Here is a 12,992-nt window from a genome sequence, read left to right on the forward strand (position 1 = left end):
TGTGATGGGCTAGTTTGGATTGTGTAAAAATTGGACTGTGTAAAAATTGAGACTTTGTACGGGTGCTGATGACCGCACAGTTGAGCACCCCGCAAACCAATCATCATCATCATCATGGACACAAGTGTAATCTCTACATTTATGTGATCCTTTTACTTTTTTGAGTCAGTTGCTTTCCTGATTAAGTCAATCATAGATATTGTCTAACACCCATGTTTTCATAGATAATTAATTAAGTGCACCAACATCCTTTATTTTTGAATACTTTGTAATGGTATATTTCACTCTATTTTTGTTTTTTTGTATTCTTTCCATTCTATATTTGGTACGTTACATTATGCATTCTCAATATAACTATTTTCAGTCGAATGACTTGAGTTTTGTTTGGTCACCTCAGAGAATACGTTAAGTTTATTATGTAAATTACTTTTGTATCACTGCATTTCCCCCATGATGAAAATTCATAAGAACTTAAATATAGTTCTCAAAATTATATCAGTTATTTTAGTTACAGAGTTACCATACTACCTGAGTGGTTTCATTTGGCTACCTTTTTTCCTCGAAGATCTCTAGTCACAGGTACAACTCTTAATTGCCTTTTCTTACAAATGCATTTGGCTTTGAACAATTAGTCACAGATATCTGGTCTCCATCACTTCACCACCCCCACCACCAATGCTGCCACTGTTACCACAGAATAATTATGACACAGAAGAACTCTTCTCAATGTTTTGACCCCATTACTAGAGACTTGTCATAGTCTCATTCCCTTTACGCATATGCTTTTTTTTCTTTTCTTTCCCCTTTTTTTTTTTACACAATTGTTGTTTTTGCACATTGTCTACTGAGTTTCGATTGAAACTTTGCTAACAGACTCTTTGCATCTGAGAACAACTTTTAACTTTCTTAAAATTCAGTTCTCATATTTGATACATTACCAGTAACTTAAATCTAAAGAAACAATCAATTTTTTCTCTCAGGTACATGAGATTTTTAAAAAAAGCTGTAAAATTTTGTTCTGCTGTCTTGCGTATCGTTGGCTTACCTGTGTATTAAATACTTATACTTCATAATGGTCCCTGATTATGTGATTTCACTTCAAATCATGTATTTTGACTGTTCATCATCATTCTTAGATTTTAGGAAGATCTATGAAGCTCCAATTGTTGCCTCTAGGCAGCCAGAAGCAGACACTGAAATCCGTCTGCATGGTGAACAACGTGCTGCTGAGTTGAACCATAAAACCAGTTGGTTCATCCTACGCCGCACACAGGATCTGATAGACAAAATTTTGCCAATAAAACATGAACTGGTTCTTTTCTGCTGCCTGTCTCAACTACAGGTTTGTTCTTTGTTCCTTTTTGTGAGTACTCCAACATATTATGAGTATATAGATATATATATTGTTAACATTATACACCAGCTATATACACTGATGTGACAAAAGTCTTGGGGTAGGGATATGCACATATACAGATGATGATAGTATTGCATACACAAGGTATAAAAGGGCAGTGCATTGGGGGAGCTGTCATTTGTACTCAGGTGATTCATGTGAAAAGGGTTGCAATGTGATTATGGCCAAATGATAGAAATTAATAGACTTTGAATATGGAATGGTTGTCACAGCTAGATGCTATAGTATGATAAAAAAAGTTATTGTGAGGTTAAATGTATTTCAGTTCTTTCAATTTAAATCTGTATTTCATACTAGAATGTCGTGTTCCCAGTTTGGCACAGCTTTGCCACAGGAGACACGAAAGCGGTCGAAGACGTCCGTCTTCTGGTCGGCTCCTGATCGTTGTCAGAAGGAGGCTAGTTTTTGATTACGCAAAGACTTCTATTATTTGGAATAGAACAACCCGGATTTCTTTACGTAATCAGTATGAATTTTATAATTACCTAAGGGACCTTTAACAATGAACAGTAAAAAAATTGCATTTGCAAATGAAATCATTAATAAATGGGGCAGCTATGAGTTGTATAGAAGACAAGGGGCGGCCTTCTGTACACGACCAGGATGCCGCAGTATTCTCTGCTGTAGTAAAGGCTGTTTGACATTGATAAAAATAATATGGCACAGAGGTTAACAAAAAATATAAAGGAAAAGAACAGAATAAGAAATCTGGTAAACACTAAATATATTCAAACAATTCTCACTAGCAAATTAGGGCTTATTTATAAACAATATAACTTACATAAGTACTTTTCTAACTGTATGGTGCGATCAGATTTCAGCCTGCCCTGTGCTGTCTCCTTGGTTTACGTTTTTTGTCACAAATTACAGTCATTACTTTTCTCCTTCGTTAAAGACAATTCTTGCACTGTTCAACACCTTCATAACAATAACTTGCCGATTTACAGTTTCGAACATAAATTACTTGAATTTTGTTAGTTAATAATGTTGTCTGCATGCTGGCAAGACCGCTCACTTTTATAGCTTAAAGTAGACCTTCTTTACGTTTTCACATTACAAGCAGAAGTACATTAAAATCTGAAGATCTACCAAAGTTTTTTTTTACTGTCATCTTTTATTTAGATCGAAGCGGAACGTCATTTCAGCTTCTGTTAAAATGTTTCTTTGACTACCCAATCGATGTATTAGCGTCCGCGCTAGATGCGCATCTTTACAGTTACGTAAATTATATAAAACAAATGTCTTTCAAAGAATAGGTCTCATCTCATAAGTTGATCATTTAATATAGATCATTTAATATACAGATAGGTGAATGCCTTTTCAAGGATACTCACAGCTTTCATACTACGGAAATCCCAATAATATTACAATGCACAGGACATTCCATTTCGGATATTGTTGGGGAATTCAATATTCTGAGACCCACGATGTCAAGAATGTACCAAGAATACCAAATTTCAGGTCTTAACTTTCACCACAGACAATGCAGTGTCCAATGGACTTCACTTAATGACCAAGAGAAACAGCATTTGTATAAAGTTGTCAGTGCTAACAAACAAGCAACAATGCATGAAATAACCACAGAAATCAATGTGGGATGTACAATGAACATGTCAGTTAGGACAATGAGCAAAATTTGGTGTTCATGGGCTATAGCTGCAGATGGCCAATGTGAGTGCCTTTGTTAACAGCACAACATTGCCTGCAGCACCTCTCCTGGTCTCATGATCATATCGGTTGGACCCTAGATGACTGGAAAATCATGGCCTGGTGAGATGAGTCTCGATCTCAGTTGGCAAGAGCTGATTGTAGGATTTGAGTATCAGATTCCACTAAGTCCCTAAGTCCCCCCCCCCCCCCCCTCCACCCCCCCACACCCCACTTCTGGGTTCGATGTTGGAATAGGCCCGAGGTATTCCTGCCTGTCATACGGGGCACCTGACAGGAATCTCCCACTGTATGGCCTAATATTTTTATGTTATGGTCCACGTTTAAGGTTTGCGCTCTCCACTGTCCAAATTATTTCGAAGTGCAGGCCATTTGGGGAAGGACGTATTACATGGTGCATCATATATCCCTTGTGCATTATGATATTCTACACATAATATTGTCATGGCACTGCAACTCCACCTATTTGGGCAAGGACATCTTAAGGGGTGCATAATCTCCATGATTAACCTGTGTCTTCTTTTGCTCCCATGACAATATTGAATTTCCCGCACCCAGTATCTAGTATGGTAGCCAGTCCATTATGCCAACGTGGAGGGGTCGTCATGTACCCTCTTGGTCGCAGCCCCCTGACTACACTGCTAATGCCTGAACTGCAGCCTCCCCATCTATGCAAAGGAGATACCCATTGTCTTGGGGGTCAGGACTCCCGGCAACAGCCATTGTACCAGGGGGCCTTTGCTGTGGCTGGGTGGCACTCTTGGGGAGAGCCCCTGATTGGAGTGCATGGCATCAGGATGGATTCCCCACCAATGAAGCGGACCAAGTAATCTGTTCTAGGGGACTGAATGGCCCCAGCAGTCTCTAAGAAAGGGAAAGTTATATTTAATGCTGAGAAATATGACCCCAAATCATTCTCCTCTAGCTACATCATGGGAGGGACTAGGACACAGAAAGAAGAGCGCTATATTTACCTCATTATTTAGAGTGCAACAGAACTGATTGGAACACTTTTCTGGCTACAATGCCTAGATTTTTTGTTGACCACCTGGAGGATAAGTTTGGTGAACTGACAGCACTGTCCAAAATGCGCATTGGGTCAGTCCTTATTCTCACAGCGTCCTCAGCCCAGCCACGAGCATTACTCGTCTGTGACGGGCTGGGTGATATTCCCATTTCAGTCGCTCCCAACAAAAGCCTCAACATGGTTGAGGGAATTATTTTTCATCATGACCTCCTGTTGTAGTCCGACGATGAACTACATACAAATTTAGAATGATGTGATGTTCACTTCATTCAGCGTGTCTGTAGGGGGCCTAAGGATAATACGGTTGCCACTGGTACCTCATTCTTGGCCTTTGAGGGTGATTCGCTACCTGAAAAGGTCAGGGTGATGGTATACCAATGTGACGTAAAACCACACATCTCTCCCCCTATGCGATGCTTTAAGTACTGGAAATTTGAGCACATGTCCTCCCAGTGCAATTCCATCACCACATATTGAAATTGGGGACGTCCACTACATCTGAATACTCCATGTATCCCTCCTTCTATGTGTGTCCGCTATAGAGAGTACCAATCCCCATGCTCGCTGGACTGTACGGTACTCCAAAAGGAGAGTAAAATTATGGAATACAAGATCCTGGACAGGCTACCTTACCGAGAGGCTAAGCTCAAATACAAAAAGTTGAACCCTGCCCGATTGTTGTCGTCTTACGCTGCTGCCATGACGATTTTTCCCTCATTGGTGATGGTATAGTTTAGTTTAGTTATGTCATGTTCCGTAGATCATTTTCACAATTATTTTATCAATATGATGTGGAACAAGTCAGATTACAAGATACACAGGGTGGTCCATCTGAAGTTTTGGATGAGATTACCTCGAAAACTATACATCAGGTAAAAATAGTGGGTAAGACAAGTTTGTAAGCTCAAAGGGGGACATCAAATGATAATACACGTGACCTCCAGCCCCTGGCCCCTTGATTGGGGCAGGGGGGCAACTTTTAAATCTTAAATGGAAACACCCATTTTTTATTGCAGATTCAGATTCTCCAGAAAAAAAGTAATCAAGTTTTGTCTGAAACATTTTTTTAAACCATTGCCAGATGGCACTGAAATCAAGAAAAATTAAAATTGGGGAAGAACTCTGATTTATTTAGAATGATCCGAGAAGGACACATCAAATTGATACAAAATGTGCACCAATTTTTTCATTACACCAAATTAAGCTATTTTTTTTACAAAATGAATTCTATACATCACAGTTTTTGATGGAGGGAGGCGGAATGGTATTAAAATCTCGTTAGGGAACTCTTCACAACTGTGGCGCTACCATGGTCAAACTGCGAACTATGGCTCAGTATAAAGGTCGGCGCAATGCGATCAGACGTCACTTCACTTTCAGATTGTGAACTCTAAACATCAACTGACAAAAGTAAATTATTCTTTAGTGAAACATGACTCACTATCCTCCTACAGATATTGTTGATATGATGTTAATTTTAGGGGTTGTTTCCCAAACAGAGACATGCAAGTGAAAACACTATTCGAAATTGCACTCAACGAGCTCGAAATGGATACATGCACCGTCCACCTCGTCGTCGAGAATACAATGAAAATGATGCTCGTACCCTTACTGTTCTTGCCTGTGTTCAACTGGATCCTGAAATGAGTAGTCGTGCGATTCAGAGACAAACTGGAATACAGAAATCAGCTGTTTTGAGGATTTTGAAGGCACATAAATATCATGCGTATCATATCACACTGACACAGGCATTAACGCCGAAAGATATGCAAATACACGTGCATTTCTGCCAATGGGTCTTGGAAATGATAAGAGGTGGCAATGATTTTTTTTAGATACGTTATGTTCACCAATGAAGCCACATTCAAAAACAATGGTGAATTAAATCATCATGATTGTCATTATTCGTCCCCTGTCAATCCACACTGGCACAGATCTGTTGACAATCAACACAAATGGTCGTTAATGGCCTGGTGTGGAATTTTAAACGGTTACTTGATAGGACCGTATTTTTTGACCAAAATGTTACTGGGGAATCTTATTTACAAATTCTCCATGATGATTTGTTGTAGCTAATGGAAGATGTTGATTTAGAAACTAGGCAACGAATGTGTTCCAACAGTACGGAGCAGCTCACCATTATGCTAAATATGTGTGGAACGTTTTAAATTTACGGTACCCTGGTCGATGGATAGGATGCGGCGGACCAATTCAGTAGCCTCCACGTTCACCAGACCTAACATCTCCTGATTTTTTTTTCTTGTGGGGCTATTTAAAAATTATTGTTTATGACAGGCAGCCCACAACCTAAAATGATTTGGAGCAATACATTCGAAGAGCACGTGCAGCCATACCACGGGATGTGCTGCTCAAAACTATGGACAACTTTTGCAGACGATTGACTTTATGCATTGAAGCAAATGGGGATGATTTTGAACAATTTCTTTGTGGCTAATTTCATTAATTAAACACCTCAAATTGTGAGAGGCAAGGGGACTCACACTAATGAAGCACTCCATGGGAACATCATTCTAATACGTCCTTGTTGTTGTTCCCGGGTAACACTAAAAGTGGGATACAGTACATTTTGTACAAAAATAGCGTAATTTGGCATAACGAGTGAATTGGTGCACATTTATTATCAATTTGGTGCGTCTTTCTCTGATAATTCTAAATAAATCAGAGTTCTTCCCCAATTTTACTTTTTTCTTGATTTCAGTGCCATCTGGCAATGGTTTAAAAAAATGTTTCAGACAAAACTTGATTACTTTTTTTGGAGAATCCGAATCTGCAATTAAAAATGGGTGTTTCCATTTAAGATTTAAAAGTTGCCCCCTGCCTCAACCAAGGGGGCGGGGGCTGGAGGTCACGTGTATTATCATTTGATGTCCTCCTTTGAGCTTATGAACTTGTCTTACCCACTATTTTTACCCGATGTACAGTTTTCGAGATAATCTCATCCAAAACTTCAGATGGACCACCCTGTATATACACACATGAATAGTGCTAATAGTAATATTACTGAAATTTTTAGTTCTACTCATTCAACTACATTTAGAGGTACAATTTTTTTCTTTTTATTTTTTTATTACTAGTTCTGAATCAGAAACTTGTCCACGGTATAGAAGGAGTTATCCAAAAGAAATGATTTTAAGCTAGATTTAAAACTTGTTCTGCTACCTGTTGGGCAAATGATCAAAGATTTTTGTTGCTGAATGTTGTACTCCTTTTTGAGCAACTGACAGCTTCAATAATGGATAGGAAAGGTCATTTTTTCCTCTAGTGTTGTATGTATGAACATCACTGTTCTTCGCGAATTGAGATGGATTATTTATAATGAATTTCAGAAGCAAATACATGTACTTACTGCAGTTAAAGTACCTAATTCCTTGAATAGGTGCCTACATGATGTCTTCCAGTGAACACCACTAATTATTCTCACTGCTGTCTTTTGTGCAATCAATACTTTATGTCTAAGGGGTGAGTTACCCCAGAAAACTATTCCATAAGACATTATTGAGTGGACATACGCAAAGTACTTTAGGAGGCTGATCTGTTTATTACCAAGATTAGTGATTATACGAAGGGCAAAAGAAGCTGAACTTAATTGTTTGAGAAGCTCCGTAATATGTTTCTTCCAGTTCAAGTCGTCATCAATGTGAACACCCAAAAATTTGCAGAAATCTACCCTGTTAACTGAGCCCTGTTCATATGCTACATCAATTGTCATCTGCAAACAATCTAAGGGGGCTGCTCAGATTATCACATAGATCATTTATGTAGATCAGGAACAGCAGAGGGCCTATGACACTACCTTGCGGAATGCCAGATATCACTTCTATTCTACTCCATGATGTACCATCTATCACTATGAACTGTGACCTCTCTGAGAGGAAATCACGAATTCATTCACACAACTGAGTCGGTACTCCATATGCATGCAATTTGATTAATAGTCGCTTTTGCGGATTGGTATCAAAAGCCTTCTGGAAATCTAAATAACATTCAAAACTATAATGTTTCCTTGCCTGTCTCTTTTTACATCTGAACTGCAACTGCTCACATCATTGCAGGCTAGATGGACTGCTGGTTGGCCAATGCTGTCCAAATTTAGTGCAGCAGTAAAGCTGTTGTCCCACCCATCATCACTCAATCTATGTGAGTGAAACAGCATAAAACATATCCTTATGATCGTACTTGACTGTACTGATCACAACTTAGGTTTTGCTGCACGAGAAACAAAATCCAGGGAGATTCAAGCAAACACGGAAGAATCATGGCGTAATGTTTACATCAGATTTATTCTTATGATGAACAGAGTATATTCAAAGACACATTGTAAATCACGTGCACCCCTTCATGCTTGATGTTTTCTCCAACAGCGATGTCATCTTTCAGCAGTAGAATTGTTTGGGTCTCAGAGCCAGAACCATGCTACAGTGGTTTGAGGATCATTATAGTGAACTCGCATTGATGTATTGGTGACCACATTTGTCTTTTGTAATTCCTATGGAATCCATCTGGATCGCTAGGGCACCATCACTGCATTCGCATATCAGCTACCCAATATTTACACTAATTCCATGACCTGTCCATAGATATGTAATGCCACATACCTCCACCAATCTACCAACAAACTGTCGGATCCCTGATAGGCAGAATCAGTGATGTATTTTGTTCCAAGATGGACAAACAAGCTATTAAGCAGTGGTCATAATGTCTTGGCTCATCAGTGTACATACATGTATACATTTTTGTATTGTATGTAGTGCGTGGGTAGCTCATTTGGTAGAGCTGAAGTCAGGGTTCCAGGTTTGTTTAAATTCATGGTCTAGGGGTAGCATCTTTGACTAGTAATCAAAAGTGTCCATAGTCCTGGGTTCTAACCCAGCCACTCGTTACGCAGTGCCAGACTACAAATCCGAAGGTGTCATGTTCAATCCCCAGTGAAGCCTAGGAGTTGTATCTGTCAATTATCATTTCTTTCACCTCTGGCAATGTTTGTTGAAATGAGAAATGCTGAGTTGCACAGTGCTTAGGAATCTTAAACTATCAGTATATAGTAAACTCATATAGGTGGTAGGTGTCAAAAACACCAAAGGAACGAACACCAAGTGGGAGCTCGTGAATACCTACAACTAAATGCAACAAAAGTTTCAGATACTAAACAGATAAGCAACATTATTAACGAGTATTATTGTATGTCCCCTGATAATCTGTTGTCATGAATCAGCTCCAGTATTTGTTCAAAACTTTACTCTCAGCAGTAGACATTTGAATTATCTAACCTCAGTAACTGAACAAGAGGTATTAAAAATCATGAGTCACATCTGTGTAATGCGATAAACAGTTTATTAATTGGAGGATATACCCAGAAGTATTAAAGACCTCAAAGATAATCTCGGTCTTCAAGAATTGGGACAGCCATAATATAAACAATTATGGCTCAGTTTCCATTCTCCTAGCTATACAGGGTGTAAACAGTATAAGCTGCCAAATTATACAGGTGGTTCATCTCGGTGTGCTTGACAAAAAAGTCTAATGAAATATTGTTGTACAACATTCTTTGTTTTTGTATTCCTAAAAAACAGATATTTGTAGGAATGATAGTAGACGCATTTCTGTTTCTATTATCAGTTGACAGTACATGATCACGTTTGCGTATTAACGACGTCACTGTGGCAGTCAGATAAAAGTAATGAATGAACCAGAGAAATGTAAACATTGGACATGTACAATGATGTGGCATGGCGGTCAGGTGTTACCAAAACAAGCCATGTAAAAAGTCATTGAGTTGTCAAGAACGTGTAATTCGTTTTGTGTGAACGATGGAGTACAACCAGATGTTTCCTCTTTTACAATATTACCACAACAAAGTTTGTGGCACTAAAGAAAAGCTAGCATCAAATAAAATGTGTTTTTCCTAGTACAAAATCAATCAGTTACCATGTAATTTGTTGTGCATTAATTACAATCATCTATTTCCTTTTTTGACAACAGTACCATAATGAAATTAAATTCAGATTGTTTCCATTTCGTACAACAATACTGTAACAAAAATGAAACCCGCATTACTTTGTTTCCTTTACACCAATACTGTAATAAGTTTTCAAAATGCCCACCATTTAATTCCACACATGCTTCATTGTGGCAAACTCAGTTTCATTGCGTTCGTTCACACACATGCACATTTGTCTTTATGGTATTGCCAACATTGAAAATCCTCTGTGTAAGTCTATCCACATTATTTACTTGCTGAGCATAAAAAAGTTCCTTCATATTGCTGCAATAACAAAAATCCAGTGTATTTAACTCAGAACAGCATGCTGGCCATAAATGTGGAACCAAAATGTTCTGTCTATCATCCTGGAAATTACCTATTCAAAAGCCTTCATACCTTGTGATCAATGTGGGTGGAGCACCATCATGGAGGAACCACATGTTATGATGTATGGCTAATGGAATATCTTCTAATAAAGCTGGTAGCCATGTTTCCTCTATAAATGTTTGGTAATTGTTGCCAGTCAATTGTGCAGGTAAAACTTAAGCCCCAATAATTTAATTATCAATTATACCTGCCCATATTTTATGCAAAAGGGACACTGATAATATGTTGTTATTGCTTGCTGCAGATTTTCTACACTCTACATTTGCATGTTATGGAACACTTTGTCTGTAACAAGTATTTTGTTTACAGAATCCTGCTGTGCACTTTGTAACAAAAATCACTGTGAGCATCCTTGTCACAAGGGAAATCTTGTTCTTCCAACACTTATACATGGTGAATGTGGTAAGGCCGCAGACACTCTTCTTTCCAAGTGTGATGAATGACAGTGTGTGATACACCCACTTGATGGACAATGCTTCTAGTACTCTGATTAGGATCCTCGTGGATGTGGTCCAGAATTTGCTCCTCAGCTTCCAGTGTACTTTCTTCACGTTGAGGGCCTCTGCCTTCCGCACGGTGCAATGAAGAGCCAGTTTCTCCTTATGCAAATTAAATACATACTCATAAGTTGTAATCTGTCATGATTTATGTAATAATAAAAGAAAGCATATCAGAACAGGCAATATGTTTTGCGTGCATAATAAATGTGGAAAGGTAAAGATCACTACTGTACTCCACCATGAATGAATTGCAGAATAATTAAGTAAAAGTAGAGAATTATGATGATGCAAACCTTTGGCGAATGGCAGCAAATGTTGATCATGCAGGAAGTCTTCATTGTGGCAAGTTTTCCAGATAAATTCATACAGCTGCACTCGCAATACCTTTTGCCTCGCCATAAATTAATGAATATCTTATGGTTGACTGGCAGTAAATCTCCTTTCCATCCTAACATTTAACAGAGTTGCAGTAACGTTTGCACAGGTAACTCTACGAGTGTTGACGTTTGGCATATTACAATGACTCAAACATGCAGGCCTTGTTGCCTATATGTTTGCAACTCATGCCAACAATGTTAGTAAGCACAGCTGTAAAGAACATCAAATGATTGCTTAAATGAGTGCACCTGTGTTGGAGGTGGGGCACAGCAGGCACCCTGTAGTGTTTTGATCCTATTTAATGAATTCTACCAGTCTACTGTGCATAATGTTTGCACAGGTCATGCCTAATCCTGGTGCACTGTTTGGTGTCTACTTGTTCAAAAATGTTGCCGGAGATGAACTGTTTTTTTTCTGGGACAACCATAGGAAATGGACAAACTACATGTTTTAAATGAATTACTTGTATTACTAGCTCTGCAGATGACGAAGAAATTGAAGAAATGTATGACGAAATAAAAGAAATTATTCAGATAGTGAAGGGAGACGAAAATTTAATAGTCATGGGTGACTGGAATTGGAGTGTAGGAAAAGGGAGAGAAGGAAACGTAGTAGGTGAATATGGATAGGGGCTAAGAAATGAAAGAGGAAGCCGCCTCGTAGAATTTTGCACAGAGCAGAACTTAATCATAGCTAACACTTGGTTTAAGAATCATGATAGAAGGTTGTATACATGGAAGAACCCTGGAGATACTAAAAGGTATCAGATAGATTATATAATGGTAAGACAGAGATTTAGGAACCAGGTTTTAAATTGTAAGACATTTCCTGGGGCAGATGTGGACTCTGACCACAATCTATTGGTTATGACCTGTAGATTAAAACTGAAGAAACTGCAAAAAGGTGGGAATTTAAGGAGATGGGACCTGGATAAACCGAAAGAACCAGAAGTTGTACAGAGTTTCAGGGAGAGCATAAGGGAACAATTGACAGGAATGGGGGAAAGAAATACAGTAGAAAAAGAATAAGTAGCATTGAGGGATGAAGTAGTGAAGGCAGCAGAGGATCAAGTAGGTAAAAAGACGAGGGCTAGTAGAAACCCTTGGGTAACAGAAGAAATATTGAATTTAATTGATGAAAGGAGAAAATATAAAAATGCAGTAAATGAAGCAGGGAAATAGGAATACAAACGTCTCAAAAATGAGATCAACAGGAAGTGCAAAATGGCTAAGCAGGGATGGCTAGAGGACAAATGTAAGGATGTAGAGGCTTATCTCACTAGGGGTAAGATAGATACTGCCTACAGGAAAATTAAAGAGACCTTTGGAGAAAATAGAACCACTGGTATGAACATCAAGAGCTTAGATGGAAACCCAGTTCTAAGCAAAGAAGGGAAAGCAGAAAGGTGGAAGGAGTATATAGAGGGTCTATACAAGGGCAATGCACTTGAGGACAATATTATGGAAATGGAAGAGGATGTAGATGAAGATGAAATGGGAGATACGATACTGCGTGAAGAGTTTGACAGAGCACTGAAAGACCTGAGTCGAAACAAGGCCCCCGGAGTAGACAACATTCCATTGGAACTACTAACGGCCTTGGGAGAGCCAGTCC

At 38.8% G+C, this 12,992-nt stretch overlaps 1 protein-coding gene across 1 annotated transcript in view; it reads left to right on the forward strand.

The window, feature by feature from the left end:
* Positions 1-12,992, forward strand: part of LOC126176466 (DNA repair and recombination protein RAD54B-like) — a 359,746-nt gene that overhangs the window by 206,906 nt on the left and 139,848 nt on the right. The window contains exon 10 of the mRNA XM_049923623.1: positions 1,137-1,342. Coding sequence (XP_049779580.1) covers positions 1,137-1,342 — 206 coding nt within the window. The remainder of the gene's footprint in view (positions 1-1,136; positions 1,343-12,992) is intronic.

This window comes from Schistocerca cancellata, chromosome 3, assembly GCF_023864275.1.
Source record: "Schistocerca cancellata isolate TAMUIC-IGC-003103 chromosome 3, iqSchCanc2.1, whole genome shotgun sequence".
Taxonomy (NCBI): domain Eukaryota; kingdom Metazoa; phylum Arthropoda; class Insecta; order Orthoptera; family Acrididae; genus Schistocerca; species Schistocerca cancellata.